Source organism: Arthrobotrys flagrans (genome assembly GCF_004000055.1).
Source record: "Arthrobotrys flagrans strain CBS H-5679 chromosome Unknown unitig_3, whole genome shotgun sequence".
NCBI lineage: Eukaryota > Fungi > Ascomycota > Orbiliomycetes > Orbiliales > Orbiliaceae > Arthrobotrys > Arthrobotrys flagrans.
This window is the reverse complement of record NW_027137547.1, coordinates 1,934,237-1,956,727: the sequence shown is the minus strand read 5'-3', so window position 1 is coordinate 1,956,727 and position 22,491 is coordinate 1,934,237. Positions and strand designations below refer to the sequence as shown.

The 22,491-nt window shown below is 45.6% G+C and overlaps 5 protein-coding genes across 5 annotated transcripts; 3 read left to right on the top strand and 2 right to left on the bottom strand.

Annotated features, from left to right (window-relative positions):
* Positions 1–6,586: 6,586 nt before the first annotated feature.
* Positions 6,587–8,155, top strand: DFL_001955 (uncharacterized protein; the record flags this gene model as incomplete). Its single annotated transcript, XM_067630665.1, has 2 exons — positions 6,587–6,989; positions 7,053–8,155. 2 exons carry the CDS (start codon positions 6,587–6,589, stop codon positions 8,153–8,155), a joined length of 1,506 nt encoding a protein of 501 aa, XP_067493287.1.
* Positions 8,156–8,891: 736 nt separating this feature from the next.
* DFL_001954 (uncharacterized protein) lies at positions 8,892–10,541 on the bottom strand (the record flags this gene model as incomplete). Its single annotated transcript, XM_067630664.1, has 3 exons — positions 8,892–10,000; positions 10,190–10,357; positions 10,421–10,541. The coding sequence occupies 3 exons, from the start codon at positions 10,539–10,541 to the stop codon at positions 8,892–8,894; spliced, it is 1,398 nt and encodes a 465-aa protein (XP_067493286.1).
* A 462-nt stretch (positions 10,542–11,003) lies between these two features.
* Positions 11,004–15,110, top strand: DFL_001953 (uncharacterized protein; the record flags this gene model as incomplete). Its single annotated transcript, XM_067630663.1, has 6 exons — positions 11,004–11,034; positions 11,108–11,201; positions 11,270–14,431; positions 14,483–14,584; positions 14,652–15,018; positions 15,087–15,110. 6 exons carry the CDS (start codon positions 11,004–11,006, stop codon positions 15,108–15,110), a joined length of 3,780 nt encoding a protein of 1,259 aa, XP_067493285.1.
* A 766-nt stretch (positions 15,111–15,876) lies between these two features.
* DFL_001952 (uncharacterized protein) lies at positions 15,877–16,197 on the top strand (the record flags this gene model as incomplete). Its single annotated transcript, XM_067630662.1, has 1 exon — positions 15,877–16,197. One exon carries the CDS (start codon positions 15,877–15,879, stop codon positions 16,195–16,197), a length of 321 nt encoding a protein of 106 aa, XP_067493284.1.
* A 3,831-nt stretch (positions 16,198–20,028) lies between these two features.
* DFL_001951 (uncharacterized protein) lies at positions 20,029–21,591 on the bottom strand (the record flags this gene model as incomplete). The annotated part of the gene is made up of 1 exon (XM_067630661.1): positions 20,029–21,591. One exon carries the CDS (start codon positions 21,589–21,591, stop codon positions 20,029–20,031), a length of 1,563 nt encoding a protein of 520 aa, XP_067493283.1.
* Positions 21,592–22,491: the final 900 nt, after the last annotated feature.

Sequence of the window (22,491 nt, the reverse complement as noted above, 5' to 3'; positions counted from 1 at the left end):
TTGTCTTCCCCTCGGTGGAGAAATATTGTCCGCAATGGAATGGTTAACCGGTTACATATATAGTCGGCCGAAGTTTCGTAAGGTGGCTAGTCAGTGTGTGTGTGTACAGGCTAATGTCGTTTATGAAAAAATTCGGTCATGAGAACGAATCAATCCCGCTTTTACTTTTTCTGAAAACAAATTCCAGCCTGCGCTCGTTTTCTAGAGCCCGAGAGAATGGTTCTGAGGGAGACTATGGTAGATGTATTCCTTTTTTTTTCTTTCTCATTTCTATTTTTTTCCCTTCTGAAGCGGTTAGGGTATAAGTTTACTTGTATACACACCATGTAGCTCTACACAGTAGGAGTCCGGTCTACAAGATAAGCTAGTAGGCTCCACAGAATATCCAGTAGAGGTTATCTTCCCCAACGCAAAGATCGGATGACAAGACCCTCACACGATCTAACCAGAACAGCCGGAGGAGTGCTTTTGCAAAATCCCTCCTGATTCCCTTGCTTTGCGCTTTGCCCAAGCATTATAGGGTGGTTGCGTTGACTGTTGTAATTTTCAGTGTGGGTCCCACGGGTGTTCGGATACGTCAGGGGAACAACCGGAGGATACTTCGATCGTAAAACAAGTTTACCTATACTCTAGTGTGAAAGAAAACCGTCATGTCAGCCGGCTAACGTTTAGGTCCCGCTTCTAGCTGTTTCAAAGTTAGTTTTTTTTCCTTAGTTCAGTTCAGTTTTGTGTGTATACGGAGACATGCTAGCTAGCATCGGATCGACGAGAGCTCGTAAAATGGGGTTAATGCATGTGACGTCGAAAAGAAACAAAGGAAAAATTCGAATTTCCAAGATTTTGATTTGGCGTGGCTCTACCAGCCTCTATTGATTTCAACCGAATTTAGAGTACGTAAGAGAAACTACTGATAAAATTTTTGGTGATGGGGGAAAAGGTCGTATTGTCGTTGATAGCTAGGATACATTGCATTGAGCAATCAGCGAGCCTGGCCCTGGACATGTAGGTATGGACAGCTGGGTAAGCTTAGCTGGAAGCTATTCTAGACCAGCTTCAGCCCTTAATCTCGGCTTCAGAGCTAGTCTGGCCAATGCCAATCTATTTTTCCCCTTCTCGAAATTTCGAAAGGATCTAGTAGAATTAAAATTCAAACGCAGGAACCCAGAACAAGAAACGAGATCACTTGCATGAAGCAGTTGCATCCGGAGACGAAGAAAGGCCGAGGGGTGTTCTGAAGCACCTAGAAAATCTCAAGACGACTACGTAGGCCATCAAACGAGCAAACTAGAGCTCCTCCGCGAATCAAACTCCGCGGACTGCCGCCCTATCGAGTAATATCTGTTACTTTCGCACTCGAAACATCGTCTCGACAAGCGTTTATGGGAAACCATTCTAATCGAGCTAAGGTAATTGCAAATCTGAATTTCCCTCATCCGCCTGGAAGTTTGTTTAGAGCAAACACGGTGGTCGTCACCTTGCAGGCGCCATCGGCTAGCCTTTCGGTGACGGTCAGGACACCCATAGGGTTAGTTGCAATTCCCCACATAACCACACATTCTTGCGAGAATCCTTTTAGTGCACCGAATTCTTTCCCGCTATTCGATTTCTTCGATGGTCTTTTTGAACTTTTCGTGATAACTTACTTTGTGAAATCCGAGGCAAACGTGCCAATAAGTTTTTCTAGCTGCTCGTGTACCCTATTTCGGCAAGTCCCGAGATCTCGCCAGACTCTGGGCATTGCCTTGATTCGACATATATCTAAACATTGGGTCAGCTGCAAGGAACCCAAACCTGACTAGATCCTCAGCGACCGAAATATGGGAATAGTCGAACTAGTATCGACAAGCGTTCCGGCAGGGCTCCAACTATGGGGGAAATTGTCGGATCAACAACCTATCTTAGTACCTAGATATCAGAAACCCTGATTGCACAATTGATAGCTGCCTAAACGTTACAACGGGCAGCGAAGGTTTAGGAAATGGAAAGTAGGTACTTAGATAGGCGTATCCTCCCCGTATCGACCTTTGATGTTTGCCCATATGTAATGCAAGGTGCAAAGAGGGAAAATGCTCAAAGATCAGGTCCCACCAAACCCCGCTTTGTAATATATACGCGAGATGTAAGGTGGTTGAGATAGCCGGGGCGAAGCAAAGGTAAGGAAGGCAGGAACTCGGAATTTACTTGTAATGGATTCTTCGACTCGAGGCTTGGAATGCGAGGAAGTAGCTAGCGACGCCCACATGGCAGATGCAACTCGAGTCTGTGGGTTCTTGTGTCATGGGACGGCGTGCAGAGAGTATGCAAGGACACGACATCCCCGTTAGGTGCCGAAGCATTCTGGAGTTCTAGTGTCACCGTACCCTAAAAGGTTGGGTTGGCCTGAATGATCATGGAAGCGTTCTTGAGTTAGGTTGATTGTTTAATATCTCTGTGCCACGACGCTGCGTATCCTTATGGTGTTAGTATTGTTACGTACCCGGTCGTTTTGAAGTTTAAGTTAAATTAACAGGTAGGCTGGTTTATGCGATGGTGAGAGAGGTTGGATGATTGTACAAACACAAAGCTATTGGTCTAATCCTCAAAAATCGAAGGTATCTAGACGCTTTTGAGGTTTATTGTTGGGGTATGAGGGTTTGTGTAGAATTCTCTGTCAGCTTGAGTCCATCGATGCGAGGGCGGTGTGTCAATCTCGTTTCGTCCTCGCATAAGTCTCGGAGAGTCCCACATCACCGGAGAAGCCCTAGAATATATGCAAAACCAAGTCAGTACCTAGTACCTCACGAATAGTAATGAGAGCGAGAGTGTTTGTCATATTTGTGATTATCTCAACTGGACATACATATATTCTATCTCGACACGATAACTTTTGTAGGACTTAAGCAAGGAGACATCGAGCTCTCTCGCATTGGGTCTCCTTGATCAATTGATTGTTTCACCCGACTTGATATTCAATTTCGCACTCTGTGATATCAAGGGCTAGAAGATTGCCCTAAATTCCTTCGCAATTGGTCCCAGCGAAGAACAATGGCAATGTGGATACTCTTTTAATCCCAAATCCTCCAGGGGAAACCTCTGGGCAACACAAAATCGGTGGGTACACAAACGTTTGGGAATGTTCCCATTCGGGTAAATCACCAGAAAACTTCCAGAATATTTCCTATTCGGATAATATTACCATGTCGGCGAAGGTTTCCCTGTCAGGTTGCACAACTCGAGCGAGACACGGTCTTACAGCACACGACGAACACTGCAGCAGCCCAGGCACGACACCTTGGCGCCGACAGCTATCTGGTCTAGTAAGGGCCCGAGGGGAGCTGGGGGTACAGGTACAAATGCAGGAGTACACACAGCTGCACGGCACAGTCTACTGTTCTCGTGCTTTATCAAGTGATGATTAGTACTTCGTCCATCTGTGCGTACGTAACCGCAATACAAGATCATTCTTCGAGTCCACACACAGAGCTCCATATAATCGTTTGATGCTGTTCTGCAGATGTCAACGAACAGGTCCCCATCTCCTGGTCAGGTCCTGCCAAATCTCTGGTAATGTGACACCAGAAAATCATATGAACCAGGTTTACATCGCAGGCTCTTTTATATGACACTTGATGGACAACGCTCTGGGCAAGGTGGTGCATTTGTTGAACCTGAAACGTGCCCTGCTCAAGGGGTCCTTTTCGTGAGCGCACGGGAAACAAAATTGTTGAACAAAAGCCTCAATTCGATTATTCTTCATCACCTGTTTTCTTTCGTTCCCCAGAGAAACCTGCTAGCAATATCCGGCTAGCCTATGGCATGTGGGCCCTTCAAATAGCCGTTATGGTAATTTTGCCGTTCTTAAATTTGCAATATCATAGCGCCAGCTAAGAGCCTCGTCTGGTTGAGAGGTTTTGGGTTGGGGGGAAGAGCTGCCTATTGGCTCTGGATAGACCAGCGAGGATGACTAGACCTGGGCCATGAGCACAAATCTATCGAACCTTGGTCTTGCAATTGGGGCCACTACGCAGTAGAAAATAGTGGACAACGTGCAGCCCGCAATCCATCTTTCGATTTGTGGGGGTTAGCTCGAGGTCTCCACAATTGCAAAAGTGCCGGCATACAATACTGGTTGCTAAGCTATTCGTAAACTTGACTTTAGGATAAGAAGATTCATAGCCACTGCGATCAAGATAAAAGGCCGCGGGAACTATAAAATGTGGCGTGAATGTAACCATTTGCATCTCCTTTTGTGAACGGCCGTTGGCGAATGGCTTAGCATGGGCTGAAATTTCAGGTACCAAAATTTCTTCAGGAGAATTACCAGGCTTCCCACGAACAGGGAATCTTCAATGCGGCAGCCGCTGCTCTGAGGAGATTTATGCAATCTGCAAATAGTGATTATTCCAACCAACGTTAACCTCGATTTACAAGTCTACACGGCCTATCGATGGCCAGAGCGATATCCGCCACCTGGCGGGTATCCTGAATAGGATGCAAACCAACGTAAGACATCAACGATTAGCAAATCGTTATTTCGATTTTTGACAAGTGTTGAAGGGGAAAAGTTTCATGTTTTTGCCGAAACCGGGGATTTGATCTCAAACTGATAATGACGACAGCAAACACAGTCATTTGACGATAAGAATAGCCAGGTATTTAGTTTCGAACGAAGGATGAATCTGACGTCTAAAGGCGAGCCAATAATGAAGATCTGAATTTTTAGCAACAAAAAGCTCTAACTTTTGATATTATTCGTGTCCCCTGGTTTAAAATATTTATTTTTTCGCGAGAGTGTTTTAGCTTTTAGTTCTGCTCCATTCAGACTGATTCGCAGCACACCCTCACGGGGTGCGGCGAAAGAGTTCTGATTGGAAAGCTTCGTCGACGTTGTCTTTTCAGGGCCAGAACATCTGTCCCCTTTCCTATTTTGTACACAACGGCGACAAACATGCAGTAATGTTGGGCGTTGCGAGTCGGATCTCTGGCAAAGGGCGCAAATGTCCGAAGGCAGCGATGCAAAGCCAAGGCGCTGTGGGAAGTCCCGTGCTCGATGGAGAAAAGGGCAAAACCTTAATCAAGGACGTGCGACAGCTGCGGTGCACATAATCATTAGTATTAGCATGCTGGGTTGTATTGAATCCCGAAATTCGAGAACATCGAAAATATATCTCGACTTCCAACACCCGATATTTTTTGAATACGAGCTCAAAGGACATGAAGAATTATTCTGCACAGACCATGTCAGTTCCGGACGCAGCAGGGGCTTTGGTTGTGCACATATAACTATTGGCCCCAGTCGACCCAGGTTAATGGCAACCCTATACAGAGTACTATCGCAATAAAAATGAGAATATCCCATGCAACCGGCATGGCCATGCTGACAGCAGATAACTCCAGGGCACACCAGATAGTGGCCAGCACACACCCATGCCTTAAGGGAAGTATCAAGCGACATCTGATCCAGAGGTAAAAGTATTTGGTAAGGAGCAGAGACAAGTCGACCTGAAGCGTTTACACATGCGAACACTCTGCGGCTAAAGGGAACCAGCCAATGGCCCAAGAAGTACCAGTCAAGACGAAGGTACCTGTTTCCAAGTAGTGTGTGCATGATCGAGGACTGTTTGCTGGGCCTTAACAATTTTACCCCCGTCGACTCGAGGAACCCTCAGCACACCATCCCTTTGGGTACATTGGCTCCGGTTGTATGCACAGTGGAGTCCAGTCAGAACTAACAATGGGGAATTAAGGTGCAGTGAAGCAAAAGTCGATGGTTCGATTGCTTTTTCCTGTTCCTGCTTGATCCTGTCCTCTGAATTCGAATCGTTAGAGTTAAAAGGTTTAGAAAAAAAGAAATTTAACTTAATAAAAAGCACACACACACTAACTTTGACCCATGCACCACACCCTTTACGGACAGTCAACTTCATATTGGCCTGTACCTGAACAACCCAAAGCGAAAGGTGGTGTTAGATGGAAACATAGGAAGCCTGGTCGCTTTTAACCTATTGTGATCCATATAACCTACGGCATCCCTCCTCCTTCTGCGACAGCCGTTTTTAAGGCTGTGCTCGATTTTAGACATCGCAAGCCAGATTTCCCGGAGTCTCTGATAGCCTTATTTCTCCTAAGCATATTGAGCAAGGGGAGCTAGCAAGGAAGGGGCCGAGTCCTTTATTACTCAAACTATCTTCCTCATCTTTTCTTTATTTTATTTTCTTTTCTTCGGAATCATCCATTCGGTATTATTTATTCATCTGCATCGTGCATATATTATCGCTTGACGAATTTCTTTGCTCTCCACTTTGATTTGGCCAAAACTGCGGCATATTCTAGGCTTCAACTGCTTCATTATTTTATTCTAGCTTGGTTTTGGTTATTATCATTTGTTATTTCCAATTTTTAGGCATTGAGAGTTTTGGGATTTCAGCTTTGACATCGACAAATACCGTTTTGTGTGTTTCAATGCCTGGTGCTTGGGCGACAATTTTCTTATAACCACAACCGCCACAATAGAACTGGAACTTAACTACAAAGACCTCTCCAGTTCACGACTATTTTATCCTTTTTACCATTTCCTTCAACCTCATCATCAACTGGAGTCCCGACAATGCCGTTCTTTTCATCTTCTTCGACATCGGTTAATGAGATAGTTGGGAGCCATGGAGGCAGTTACACTCGCAAGGATTCGAAGCCGGCTCCTCTTAAGAAAAAGGATGCGGCACGGATGAGACAACTGAGAAGGTCTATAACTGATTATACAATTCCACCTCCGAGTCCCAGCTATCAGAATTCGTTTCCGAATGCTTCCCTCTCCCAGTTGGATACGTCGTTGCCCCCTCCTACCTATGCAGAGCTCGACGAGGTTCGGTTACCATTACCAAGGTTCAAGGTTACACCACGACCCGAGGAAGGAAGGGAGGCTTTGCCTTCGTACAAATGTAGCTTATTGAAGGAAGCCATCTTTGAGCGAAAGATCGAAATGGAGTCGCCATTCGAGAGATCTAGTGACAGTAAGTTTTTTGTTCTCGTTGCAAAGATCGGTGGCAAATATTGAAATTAACCAATATGAATAGGAAAATGGACAAAAGTCTTTTGTGTCCTTAACAATACGGTTCTCAATCTCCACAAAGTCAAACGGACAGCGATGATCCCGAGACCGGACCCACTGGAGGAGGATCCGGATGACCCAACTGGGTATGCGCCTGGCCAGTTGATTAAGTCTTTCACACTCCAACATGCAGAAGTCGGAGCAGCGAGCGACTATAAGAAAAAGAGTTATGTTATCCGTGTTAGAGCTGAGACACAGCAGTTTCTTCTTGCTTGCAAAACGGTGGATACCTTCTTCAACTGGCTGGAGGCTTTGAGCTCCGGAATCAACGTTTCTCTTCCGTTGGAAGAACGAGTTCTGCCCAAATATCAGACCATCCCTCGCAGGCGGAGAAGAAGACATAGGACTCATGAGACTGCGGTCCAGGACGTTGTACAGCAACAGGAGGAAATTATTCGACGACACTACCCACAACTTCTTGTGGGCGATGATGCCCCCGACATCGGTTTCGTCGACGTTGATCCAACGCTTGATCCCAATGACCGACCGGGAACTAGTGGTGGCCTAGATGCCATCGATGAACATGGCCACAGCTCGGATCTAGAGGACGGCATTCAACCTTCTGGAATTGCGACACCGGTCTCCCATCTAGAGTCCCATAACGGAAGTCTTGTAGACCTTAGCTCTCTTCGCATTTCAGAGGAGCAAGGCGAGGATGCTGGACACACCAACGAGATTAATGCCGAGAGCAATGGAGAGAGTCGTACCTGGTATAGCAGCCGACCGTCTACCGCTGCCACTACTGGACCTAGCAACCCATTTGCTAACCGTGGTCATCTTGCCGGCTTCGCAAAGAAAACCACCGCTTCCGTCCATGAAAGCCAGACCCGTAAATGGCGTGGAGGTGCACCAGCTACCAGGGAGCAGCAAATTCGTTTTGCAAAACGATGCATGTCCGTTCTCAATGCCAACACTCCTCGTCAGAGCAACTTTGTCATTGAGAAGGGTATCCGATACGAAATCGTTCCGGGACAGTACAAGATGATCCCAGACGCTCGTATTACTCTTCCCTCCTACCAAAATCATAAGCCGCATGTCTATGCCCAAGCTGCCCTAATAGACCTATAGTCTAGGTAGTTGGTGATAGCTGCGGCCTCGGGTACTCTATCTGATATCCCGGTCTACTCGCGAGACCACGAAATTCAACCTAGACAACCCCTACCCTGCGATCCGTCATAATACAGGTTCGCATGACGGGCCTGGTCAAGATCGTATACTATCTTATCGTTTTTCCTAAAGTTTTTTTTTTTCGTTCTGAACATACTCTAGCGAGCAGTTGCATCTTCTTTCTCAACAACAGTTTCATACATTTCACGGCGTTCATTTAAAAAAAAATGCAGATTTTGCTTCTCTAGATCTAAGATACCACTGGGAGTTCTTGCATTTGGTTTTCTTTTGCTTTCAGTGTTCTATTCACTTTCGGATCAATCGTTTGCTTTCCCAACATAGACGCTCGTTTTCCACTTTTTTTCCTTTAACAGATCTGACTCTTCAGTTTATGCTACTAAAAATGCATTGCGATGGAATTCAAAAGTACTTTTAGCAATCGGTCACTGATTTTTGGTGCATCACACTCCTTTTTGTTTCCTTTGTTTTTGATAGTTTGCTCTAGGTTTGCAAGGGAGAAATTGTTTCTGAAACGTTATATTATACTATACTACACACGGGCAGGCTTCCTAGCCTGTGCCGAAATCCAGCCGGCGGCTGATCTACTAAATAATGAATATTCGTATACATTCTATGAATACATGCATGATAATTGCCCCTGTGACTCGTAATATGCTAATCTGTATTTACACCTGGGTTACGAAGATAGTTCATCTTTTTGAACTGGTTCCCGGGTATCATCTATTTCTGCCGTACGCACAGGTTGCTCCGACATGCTAACTTCGTTGCCACGGACCTCACTGCTAGGAATTGCTTCGCTGGCGGCCTGAGATTTGTCATATCTCTGCCGCCCAATCCGTCGCATGATAAGATAGAACCCGCCTCCGACTGTCCTCTCCCCGGTCTTCGGCCTACATACCATCTCCCATTCGGCTGTAGGTTTTTTAGTCTGGTCTTCTTTGGCAACTGCATCCTCGTTTGCTGTAGTTTCAGTTTCATCATCCTCCGCGGACCGCTGAGAGGAGGCAGACCTGTGAGATTTGTTTGCCTTGACTCGACTTCTGACCAAAGCAGGCCGGACATCCCAAACTCTCGCACCAGCACCACCAACGCCGTTTCCAAACTCGAGTACTTTCTCCACTAGGAATGGAAGCCGGTTTAACTTCACATGCTCGACCACCGCAGAAATTTGCGTTATTGATGGTGCCCAGTATCCTAGAATAGCTCCTAGATGCATATTGTCCTGGAGCAGGGGTAGTAACGGCCGGATTTCCGGTAAATCAAGGACACAGGCGGACAGAAGTGGTCTTTTTGCTGATTCTGTGGCTGGTTTATCGGTCAACGATGTTTCTTGGGCGGTATTTTCTTCAGATATACTTTCAATGGCTGGTACTTCAGAGGCTTCAGGACTTGGTAGCCGTGCCCTTAGCCATGCTTCCACGTCATCGTTATAGAATTTAACACCTGGCCCATCGTAGATCCCTCGCCTGAATCCTTTTAGTAGCTTCATGGCAGCCTCGTGGACCTTCTTATCCTTCTCCACTGAATGTAGAATTGAAACAGGGTTTTCTTTACCCAAATGACCAGCGTAGAGCGCTCTCGCAAGATGCAGTGTCAACGACCCATGACCTGTTCCCGCCTCTAAGACTTCAAGCGGACCATCTTCAGGATCAATCTCAGCTGATACATGAAGATCGAGGGATTGAACAATTGCAGCGGCGTCGGCAGGATAGATTGGTGTTACTATCCTATTAGACAAGACAATATATTCCTCCATTGTAGGGAAAGTTATGAGGTATTCGGCACCTGTAAGGTTACGTTAGAGCAAACACCAAAGTGCATAATGCAACGCTAAGAACAAGATCGAAGCGCTATTTTTTGCCTGGGATGTAGGGTGTATATTGCATGCATACGCGGTATGTTTCAGGATTATGCAGGAAAGGGACGGTAGATTTATATTGGTCTCGCAAGCGATGTATGTATGGTTTTGCATACCTATATGTGTCTTAACGATATCACGAACTTGGCGGCCGATAAGAGTATCATGAGAGAAGTTCCCCTTGTGAGTAACACGTACTTGTCCGGGCTTGATATCGGGGATGAAGATAGAGTCTCTAGCTAGGGAGGTGGATGACCGCGGTTTAAGATATACGCAATCATTTTCTACGCAACATGGCCTCGTATTTAGTATCGATATAGTGGTTTATTGGTAGAGAGATTGCATACCTTTTGTTGTTTTTGAATTCGAATTCATATACCGTCGGGGTCCCTGGAGTAGACCAAGATATTGATGCTGGGTCCATGATTTCGCAATGATCCGACTGGACCACTGGCGCAGTGCGTTCATTTTCTTGATTAATAGCTTGTCTATAGTAACTCTTAAGAAAGGCAGATTATCAATTATTTCCTAAGAACTATCATGGAAGGAAATTGGCATCTATAGCGCATATTATTCCAAATATATATCCATTAGAATCGTGGAAATTGTGGTGTTGTAGATGTGTTGTGTTGCATCTTGAAAATTTTGAAGTTGTGGTTTTCGCACTGGCTTGTTTGGTAGCTCTTGGCTCATCGACAGGATCACGTCCTCCCCACCTTAACCGCTAAACTCATCGCCTCCAGACGCGTCTAGCCATACCCATCCCGACCACCGGAAATAACGTCCTTCATATCCGACCTCATATTGGTTTCTTCCGAATCGCACTCTTTCATATATCTATTGAATGCGATATTAGTACCACCGAAGCTCCTCAATTGCGATATTAGGCGACAATCCCTGAAGCTGGTGCTTCGGTAATAACACATCAATATGGGGAAGCTTAAGCGCTTAGAGCTGAACAGTATGTCTTGGGAACCGATTTTTAGAAGGTCAAAGAAAGGATTGTTAGCTAATTAGAAGCACGAATCATATAGACTTCAAGTCCTACAAAGGACACCAAAAGATCGAATTTGGTGATTCGTACTTCACAAGTATCATCGGTCCCAATGGATCCGGAAAATCGAATTCGTATGCAAAAACTTCCTTGGACGATATGCCGACTAGGATAATGGAACTAATACCAGCTGGATATGTAGCATGGACGCCATCTCCTTCGTCCTTGGAATCAAATCCTCCCAGCTCCGATCTACCTCCCTGAAAGACCTTGTCTACCGCGGCCGAGTCCTCAAGCAAAATAAAGTTAACGGAACGATACATCCAGACACGAATGGCGAATATTCACTTCTCGTTGAGGACATTGCAGATGCTAGTGCTTCGCAGGCTGATCCTAAGACTGCATGGGTGATGGCTGTCTACGAGGACGACGATGGAGAAGAACACCATTGGAAGCGATTGATCAGTTCCTCCGGCGCTAGCGAATACAGGATCAACAACAGGGTTGTTACGGCGGCGGAGTATAATGCAGCACTTGAAAAAGAGAATATTTTGATCAAAGCCAGGAACTTCTTGGTTTTCCAGGGTGATGTCGAAGCTGTGGCATCGCAGTCACCGAAGGATCTTACCCGATTAATTGAACAAATCAGTGGATCGTTAGAATGGAAGTCAGAATACGAACGGTTGAAAGTCGAACAGGATCGAGCTATAGAACATTCGAATGCCAACCTCAATAAACGACGTGGTATCAACGCCGAAATTAAGCAATATCAGGAGCAAAAGCGGGAGGCAGAGAATTACGAACGAAAGGCGAATGAAAAGGATCAAGCAATTATTACACATGTCCTATGGAAGCTTTTCCACTTCCAGAAGACGATGGAGGATAACAAGGCCAAGATTGCGCAGCAGCAAGCAGAAATGAGGAATCACAAGCATGCGTACGATAAAGACAACAAGGTGTATGAGCAAGCGAGAACAGCCCAAGCGCTGGCTAGCCGAACTATGGCCAAGAAGGAAAAAGAAATCAAGAAGAAGGAAGCCGCAATTGAAGATAAGGAGGTTTCCCTTTTGCCAGTCGATGAGAAGATCAAAGCGGCCCAAGGGAAGGTCCAAGCTGCGGAGAGCAGAATTAGGGAAATAAATCGGGACTATGACAACCAGAAGGTATCGATGGAGGATTACACTAAACAAATCAAAGTCGTCAAGGCTGCCCAAACTAAGTTTGAGGCCGATCAAGCGAAAGCGGCAGTTCAATCTGGTGTCGCACTCTCGAGTAAGGATCTTGCCGAATACGCCAAGCTTCGTGAACAGTTCAGTACCAAGGCTGGAGCTGAAAACATGAAGCTGGAGGGCCTTGAGCGTGAGGCCAAAACCGAGAGCGAGACCCTTGAAGCGTTGCGCAACAAAATTGCCGGCCACGAGCGACGACTTGAAGCCGCCAACAGCGAGCTCCAATCACTGAAGGCGAACTTCGAGGACGTCGACAACGAATTCGAAACCGTCAACCGTGAAGTCCATCAGAAGAAAAAAGAGCTCAAGCTCCTCAACGATGAACGCGCCAAGACTCAACAGGCTAAAATGAAGCTCGAGAGCCAGTTACAAGAAGCACTCAAGAAACTTCATGAGCTTGATGATGGCAGGAAGCAGAATGAAAAGGAAATCAAAATGCGTGACACGGTTGCTACTCTCAAACGTCTGAATCCTGGCGTCAAAGGGAGAATCTCGGACCTCTGCAAGCCTAAGTTAAAGAAGTATCAGGATGCGGTCTCTACAGCTCTGGGTAGACACTTTGATGCTATTGCCGTCGACAATGAGAAGACTGCCCATGAATGCATACGATATCTGAAGGAGCACCGAGTTGCTGTGGCTACGTTCATTCCAATGGAAACAATTGTCAATAAGCCGCTCAACTCCAGTCTCAAGGGTATGCATAGGGGTATGCGGATGGCGATCGACACAATCGATTATGACCCATCCGTAGAGAGGGCTATGCTTTATGCTTGCGGAAACACCGTAGTTTGCGAGACAATTGAAGTTGCCAAGTATATCTGCTACGAAAAGAAAGTTGAGGTTAAAGCGGTTACCCTAGATGGCACTGTCATTCACAAAGGTGGTATGATGACTGGTGGTCGAGTTGACAAGAAAAATGCTCGACGCTGGGACGAAACGGAAGCTGACGGGTTTAGAAAGTTGGTCGAGGAACTGAAGACTAAGATTCAAGACCTAGACAAGGCTTCCTACCGCCCGGAGGAAGAGAACTTACGAAGTGAATACGACCGACTTGAGAAGAAACTGAGCAGTTTACGAGAGGAACGGGATTTCACGAAGAGCGGTGTAGACGATAAAACCAAGTTCGTTAGCCATCTGGAGAAGGAATTGAGCGGTCTCAGACCGGAACTCAACAATGCCGAAAAGACTGTTGATGGCCTTGAGCGACAGATCGAAAAGCTTCGAGCAGGAATCCACCGTGTCCAAGACGGAATTTTCAAAGATTTTTGCAAGAAAGCGGGTTTGGAGAACATCCGATCCTATGAAGAGACACAAGGCTCGTTAGAAGCTACAGCCGCCCAGAAGCGCCTGGAATTCAATTCTCAGCTGAAAAAGCTGACGACACAGCTACAGTTCGAGAAGGACCGTATCGCTAATACGCAAACTCGACTCGCTACTCTCGAAGGCCAAGTCAAGACAGCCGAGAAAAGGATTAAAGAGTTTGAAAAGGAGAAGGCCGAAGTTACTGAAGAGCTCGAAGTTCTGAATGAAGAGCTTGAAACACTCAAGGAAGACTTTGAAGCTGCCTCAGGCGAAGTTCAAGAACTTGCGGAGAAGGTTGCGGCTGCCAAGCGCGATGTCTCGAAACGAAGCAAAGAGATGGAGAACGTTGCGAAGATTATCGCACAGGTGGAGAGCGATATTGAACGAACATCTACTAATCGGTACGCGTTGCTAAGACGATGCAAGCTTGAGGAGATCAATATCCCCCTTACAGCTGAATCAGAGGCATTGGATGCTGTTCCTATTGAGGATGCTCTTGCTCCACAAGCGGATCCCGACGCCATGGATGTCGATGAGGACCCTCACACTGGGACCACTGGTGCCGTTGAAATCGAAGACTTTGGTGTCATTGTTGACTTCTCGAATCTAGACGAGTATCTCCAAACAAATGGTGACGACCGTACCGAGGAGGATTTGCTCGACAAGATTAAAACGATTGAAAGCGAGCTCGAGAAGCTTTCTCCTAACTCCAAGGCAGTCGAACGTCTTGCAGGGGTTGAGGACCGACTCCAGGAAACTGAAAAGGAGTTTGAGAAGAGCAGAAGAGATGCTAAGGCCGCTAAGGACCGGTTCTTGGCCGTTAAAGAGAAGAGGTAGGGCTTTTTATTCCTGATTTCCCGTTCTCCTGCTAATATTTTCCTCAGGACACAATTGTTCAACAAGGCATTTAGCCACATCTCGGATCAAATTGGAAAGGTCTACAAGGATCTGACTAAGAGCAAAACATTTCCCCTCGGTGGCACAGCGTGAGTATTTCTACTCCCATAGATCTAGTAGATCGAAGCTAACCCTTTTTTTTTTTTTTTTTCACAGCTACTTGGACGTCGAGGACCAGGACGAACCATACCTCGATGGAATCAAGTACCACGCCATGCCTCCCATGAAACGTTTCAGAGATATGGAGCACCTCTCCGGTGGTGAGAAGACGATGGCCGCGCTAGCCTTACTTTTCGCCATCCACTCCTACCAATCCTCTCCATTCTTTGTTCTTGATGAAGTTGACGCCGCTTTGGACAATGCCAACGTCCAGAAGATCGCCAATTACATCTGCAACAACTGCGGGCCTGGGTTCCAGTTTATTGTCATCAGTTTGAAGACTGGCTTGTTCCAACAGAGCCAGGCTTTGGTTGGCATTTACAGAGACCAGGTCGAGAACTCGAGCAAGAGTTTGACATTGGATGTAAGCCTCTCTCCCTTGAATAGCATAATATTATTTTCTTGTAGCTTACTAACCCGTTTACATTATAGCTACGAAAATATGTTGAAGCTTAATACTACTGAGAATTTGAAAAACGAGAGGGGCCGATTGATACGTTCTATGCACATACTTTGTTCCCCTTTGGTCACGCTGAAATTAATAATGCATTTCCTTATTTCTCCAGCAGGAGTGTGTCGGTTTTACGATTTTTTGTGTTTTGCTTTCCCTGCGAATGTCTAAATGTAGACCTTTTTTTTTTTTGTTTCTGGAGGGCGTTAGCCAAATTTCCTTTCGCAGTCTACGCGATTTCATTTTACTTTCTAACCTTGACTACGAGGATGCAGTGATACCTTCTGAAATACGATGATACTTTAATGAAAGTCCTACTTGAACCCTGAACCCATGTGCTGCTGCTGTGGTCGTGGAAGAAATAGTCAAAAAATAAGTCAAGATCGTTAATATGGTACGATAAATATTGATGCATTAATGACAGCATGATGCACGCTCGGATCAGGGCATCCCTGCCCAGTGGATTCGTAAATACCTGCTGCTATATATACCGATGAGAGAGCCCGAGAGGTCTTCCCGACTTCTCTTCGGATTAATTACTGGCTTGGTCTCATAAAGAGGGTTGAGGTTCTTGGCATTAATTTAGTTCCACCGGGCAGAATGCCCTATATTCGCCCGGTATGAAGCCCGTGCGGCCCCGAACGTATGTGGGGCTATAAAAAATTTGTAAATTCTATGTTTCATAGCTTCATAGCTTCATAGCATCACTATGAGTAATTCATTCTATAATTCTATTACTGCCGCCTACCGATTACCGGCTATAACGTCACAATGCCGCCTACTACTACCCAAACTAAGCCCCAGACTACCAATATCGAAAGAATTCAAATCCTAACGCTGCTCGCGACCGGCTTAATAAAGCAAAAGGATATAGCAGAGATATTCGGAATTTCACCTCAATCTATATATAAATTACTACAGAAAGCTAAGGGCCGCGGCTATGATCCTTCAGATTACAGGTCCCTTAGGCTTGAGCATGTAATTGAGGAGCCAGGGCGCGGCCGGAAGCCTAAAGCTACGCCGGAAGTTAAAGTTACGCCGGAAGTTAAAGCTACGCCGGAAGTTAAAGCTACGCTGGAAGTTAAAGAATAGATTATCGATTATATTACAAAGGATAGGTCTGGCCAAGAAGCAAATTTACGTTTAATTAAAAGCCAATTTGGACTAAATCATTCTACAGTCTGTCGAATTCTCAAAAAGAATAACTATCACGCGGAAGCCTGGCCTAACGTCAGCTATAAAAGAAGCTAGGCTAGCCTTCGCCCTAGCTCATAAGGACTAGACTCTCGAGGATTGAAAGCGAATAATATAGAACGACGAAACTAGTGTGGTTCTAGGCCAGCGGCGCGGCAGCTGGAGGATGTGGAGAAAGACAGATGAACACTATAACAAGAATTTAATTTATTCTCGGTAGAATAAGTCCTCAGAATTTATGTTTTGGGACTGCTTTACTTATAACGCGAAGGGGCCCTGTCATATATGGACTTCTGAGACTGAAGATGAAGATGAAAAGAAGGTAGCAGCTGCAGTGCTTAAAGTGCTTAATGAGAAGCTCGAGCCTGCGGCTAAGGATAAGTGGGAGCGAACGGTTGCGGTCAGGCGGGTAGGGCATCGACGTACGCGGAAGCCTCGAAATCTCAAGATTCCGGGTATGATCCTATTGATCTTAGTGCTGGAATACCACTATTTGAGACTATAAACGTTCAGTTTGTCGATGCTAGCCCAGCTCAGATTCCAGATACCCCCTTAGAACGCGAAAGCCTCAGTTCGAGGCTCCGTTACGCCTGTTACATTTAGAACTCAGTATCCCGGGCTTATGGCCGGAACCTGTCCGGAAGTTAACTAGCATGGGTATGCCCCTGGGTGACGTGTAAATCAATGCCAAGAATCCCAACCCTTTTATGAGACAAGGCTCTGTATACAACCTCTTTTCAAATTAATTCCTGACTCGCTCTCATATCAATCATCATGCCCTTCGTACCAACAGACCACATTACTTGTTTACAAGAATGAGAACCCATCCACTACGTCCATAACGTCTTCAGGGACCTCAGATCCAGACCTGCCCCACTCAATAGGCTCACAGAGTCAACAAAAAACGATTTGGCAAAGAGCTCTCGTGGAAGGGGTATATCTTGGGGGCACGCTGTATGTTGTAAGTTACTTGTTGATTCAATGTAATGCATTCACAAGCTCTGTTTCATGGTCTGGATTCTTGACTAACAAGCTTTCCTTTTACTTTTTTTTTCTCGAATAGTTGTCTGGTATTCATACTCGTAGGACCGATCTTTATCGCAGATATAGGAAGTGGGGATTTCATAGAAGAGAGGCTGTACTCGCAGCTCGAGGTCTTAAACCATTCAGATCTTGTCAGAAATGTCAGAAGAAGCGCTGGCCAAAGAAATGCGGGAAACCTAAAACGGAAATATTCAATGATGTCGCGGCCGAGAGTGGGATCTTTGCATAGTTAGATCGAGGAAATTTTGAAAGGTCGGAGCGTTCAGATACTCGTGTGGAAGGAAAGGGGATGCTGGCCAAACTCAAATTTTGGGAGTCGTTTGGGCCGGAGCAGACCGGGCTCGAGCAGGCATGGCCCGGATCACAAGAGAGCTAATAGCGGCTTTTTTGGGGAATGGCCTGTCTCGCAGTGTTTTCCGGGTCTGGGGGATATTAATGAGCTGTAAAGATTAAACCTAGGGATTTATGTTGTTACTATTGGGCAGTATACACTTTGGGAGTTCGAGAATTGGGAGTATTGTTTTGGGGCTGTCTATATACATCTCTCCTCGTTCCTACCTCCCCATCTTGTCCCATAAAACATTCCTGCCTTCGATGAGATAATTATTTACAAAAAAACCTACCCCTCCATTTATAGTCCACGGCCTTTGAGAACAATTTTTCATTCGTGTCCAGAATCCTGACATAGTCGTCGCATTTGCAGTCTTCCACGAGATGACCAGCTGCAGAGGGAGTTTCGGCTAGGACAGAGGTTGACGGGGAGGCCGCATTGTTGGAGGTATCGTCCGACGATTCCTGGCAAGCAGAAGAGGTCGATTGCTTGGCTGGATGTAGAGGAGGTTCTTTCAAACCCACAGCAGTTGCCGTTTCTGTGGGTTGGTTGGAGAGAACCTCTCGGTTGACGCCAGGCCGGACCACGATCTCCCCCCCCTCTCTTTCTTCTCCGCTTCGTGGGAGTGGGATGCCACCTTTGAGGAGGTATGATAAAGATGGTGTGGAGATTGCTAGATGGCTCGTTGGGGGATCAGTGTGGGATTGGAAGAAATATTTTTTTTCTTCCAACTCGCCTAAGGAATCACAAATTTGTGGTAACCCCCTATGGCGCGGGCGTCATGGTAGCCCTAGCGTAGATTTTGGACCTGGCGCTATCTCAGTGGACAGGAGGAGTGAGCGCGTGGCCCGGAGGCCAGCGCACAAGTTAGAATGCACTGCAGCCTCCAAAGGGATATTAACAACTTAAACTTATCAAGATGTGGCACGGCACACACTGTCGAGAGATTTGGGCTCTACATACATACAAGCTTGACTAGAGAAGCTTCCATAACATTCTCAGCAAGAGGCACAAGCAGGCCTATGGTAGGTCCTGCATATACATTGGGCCCCGGCTCAAATTCCGGAAGCCCACTGCCATATTGAACCTTTTCGGATCAACTTAGTTCCATGGATAGCTAGTCAGATGAATTAAAAATCCATATCTGGCCAAATCAAAACTTTCTCCCCGGAACTGATATCAGATGGGAGGAGGATAGAAGAGGTAAGTTCGATAGAGACTCCTTTTTCTACCTTCGCATTACTAACCTCTAAATATTTAGATTTGTTAGAGATATTATCTTGCCAAAAGGGAGGGAAACTTTTTGATATCTAGATATCGTCTAGACGAAGAGCAATATCGAGATTGTTAGGACTCACAAAAAGTCGCGTCTCCCTGCTGCTATGGCTAGAGCCAACTGCAACGACTCGTCATGTACCGTCTTAACGGCCTTTTCACGATACTACCTTCGCATCGGCATACTTTCCGTGCGACCTGGTTTCTTCGTTGAAGTTTTGTTGATATCATTCCTTTCCAGGAATGTTGACAGGTGGGAGGTGAAGGTGATGGAAGAAATAAGAAAAGAAGTTGGTGGAATAGGGGGACATTGGTGCCACGGCAGTAATTCATTTATACTCGGTATGGCTTAAACAATAAAAATCCATATCAGACTAGGAAAACATATTTGTTTGCGTTGGTTCTGTGGAAATTTTGAGTCGCGTGGGATCCTGGTCTCGGTGATGTTTGGGTACGGGATCAGTCGCAATCATGCATAGGCATGACTCTGCAAAAGTCAGAAATTTATTTTATATTAAGGACAGGTGGTCAACGTTTTTTTTTATATCGAGATATGGATTTTGGTACCAAATGATATTGATTTGTAGGCCAGATTCTCGGTGTAAATTCGCTACCCTCTAGACAGTGTTTACTGAAGATCACTCGAGTAATATATTTTTTACAAACCTTTTTTCCCCATGCATAGAAGTATATTACTTATTTCATACTTAAGTATGTGGTTATCTTGTGGGATACGCACGCATTGGGTACTAAAATTTAATCGTTATTAGAGAGTACTAGATTTAGCCCACCCATTAGGCGCATGCGCCACTTTGGCCTCGAAGGTTTCATATTAACCTCACTTGTTCCTAGCTATAGATCGATACCGCAATCTTGTGAAAAAATAACGACTAGCATATTAAATTCAAGCAAGGCTAGTCTCCATTTCGATTCAGAAAGCAAAAGAACTATTAATATTAATGCCTCTCCAGCTACCGCGATGCAAAATCCCTTCGGATGCTCGTGAACCTCATTAAAAATGACATGCAAAGTTTTCCGTGTCTTTTTGTTTTTCTTTCTTTAGCTTTCCATGATATGCATTATATATATTCTATTGGTGCTTGTTTTCCATTTCCTGTAGATGGTTGGACCGGGGCCTTCGTTGGCTGTGATGTTGAGGTCGATGTTGAGGTCGTGGGTGCGGTTGAATCATATGGCTTCAGGCCAAGTTTCACCATCAGATCATACAGGCGGTAGTCGCATTTCGGGGTTACCCAGTCATCCCGAATTAAAGCATATGTTTCTGCCTCATTCTCTTTTGGCTTCCTCGGATTAATAGCCCAATACCCCCAATCCGCATCCATTTCCTCTAGAAAATTCATCAAGTGTGTCCAGTAGTTCACATCTCCAGTGTTCGGTACGTCAGGTGCTCCAAACTCCCCAATCCAGACAGGTGCAATATTCTCTTCCAAAAGAAATCCCCAGTTGTCGTACATGTCGTACGCAAAGCTTGCGTAATCTCGTGACCAATAGGGCCCTTTTAGCAACGACCCCCAGCCGGACCATCCGTAGACGTGCGCAGAATATACAACACGGTCTGGGATAAGTAAGTTTATAGGTCGGGATCTGACACCCTGTAAATAGTTCGCAGAAGCGACTCCTTCGACAAACATCAACCAGTTGGGTTGCAAAGCGTGCAATCTGTTAGCTGCCTTTTCGGCGGCCGTGGCCCAGGAAGACCAGAGCATTTTGCCCAGCGGAGACCGGTTTTCGTTCCTTAGGTCGGCACCAATCACGAGCGAGTTGTCAACGTAATTCCGCATGACTTTCTCCCAGTTTTGGATCCACTGTTCTTCGGTCTGGGAGATTCGACAAACTTTTCCAAGGTAATCGTTCGCCCAAGTGGCATCGCAGAGATTTGCGTCACAACACCATCGAGCTTGAGTGATATGGTTGTTTACTATTACTGCGATTCCTTCATCGGTAAGAGATTTTACTACTGCGTCGAAGATATCCAAGGCTTTGACGGTGAGTGTATTGTTGGTTCCTTCGTTCTCAAAGTTCACATGGTAAGTGCTAGGTGGATCCCGTGTGCGCTGTACATTTTCGTCCTCTAGTCCTCCAGCCTCTTTCCGTTTCTTCCAGGAGGTGAGATCTGAGTTTTTCGACCAAAACTTCTCTGGGACGTCGGGGTTCGTGAGAACTAGTTCGTCAGAGTATGGCAGCCTTACACTATTGAAGCCCATCTCCCTGATCGTAGCCGCGATTTCCTTTCTGTGTCTGACATCCAGTCCTCCAGGGACAAAATCTTCATCACTAGCACCATACCAGTTGATGCTCATTAACTTCACCCTTTCCCCTGAAGAATCTATAATGTTGCGTCCGCGAGTCCTTAAAGGAAGTTTGAACAGTGGAGGCTTTTCTTCGAGTCCATCTGCTGTCGTATTTGGCCTCCCAGGACAGTGTAACTTCAACGCAATCTCCTTAGGGGTTGGATAGCTGTCGAGAGAAGCATTGAGGTAATTTTGATGTAAAATATTTCTGTATAATAGATATGGAACAAGACTGGCTACGAAGAGAGCTGAAAAAGCGAATAAGATACCAAAGCGTCTGGTCGTCATGACGGAGTGAACCGCCTCTTGCGGTGGTTCAGCATTGCTCATATTTCGTTGGAATGGATATGAAAACGAAAATGAAAATGGGGAAGAGGAAGAGATTTTATAAGATTTGTGGCTGTCGACATGCGGTTTATATGCAAATCTGTGTTGTCAAAGGTTGAGGAAGAGATTTTGATATAAATATAGAGATATATTGAGAGAGTTAGGAAGATGTCCATCTACACCGTCCCGAATGCACGGGATTTGAAGCTGAACTAGAAGAAGATGAGTTTTTTTTTGGGGGGGGGCACGCGAGTCGTTAAAATAAGAAACTGGGGCAAAGGCCGGTTCCAAGTTTTTTAAAACTGGCAAAGATGCAGGTTCTAGCAAACGCTGTCAAATTGTCTATATGTGTTCCGCGTGGATCCGCTTGGTCAGCCTTCCTCGTAACTACCTTGGCTGAGCTGATCCTCTAGTTCCCTTTTTAACTGCGAACGAGTAAGTTGACATTGGTCTGTGTAACAGGCAACTCTTCCCCATGTAAATTTGCAAATTCCAACATAAAACGGTCCGCAAACATCAATATTATTAGCAGCTTCTCCTCATTCTTCAGTCATGCATCCCCTCCCGTTCCAGTTTGTAACATTATCCATTATATATTAATAAGCTAGTTAAAACAACGTTAAAGACAGGATATGCAGCATGCAATGAAATCTATTCACTCCCCGCCTATGATGTTTGTGTACGGCTAAAACGAATTCCTATAATTAATAGTTGGCATCTGAACTCCAGATTAAGATAATACTAGGTAAGTTAGTGATCAGAATCGAATCCACTCCGAGCCAGGTGGTTAGTAGTATAAACAGAAGAGAGAAAGAAAGAAAGTGCCCAGCTAAACGTAATGGAAAAAAAGTGCAGATGCATGCCAATGCTGACACGGGTCGCGGCACAAGAGAGAAGCCGACC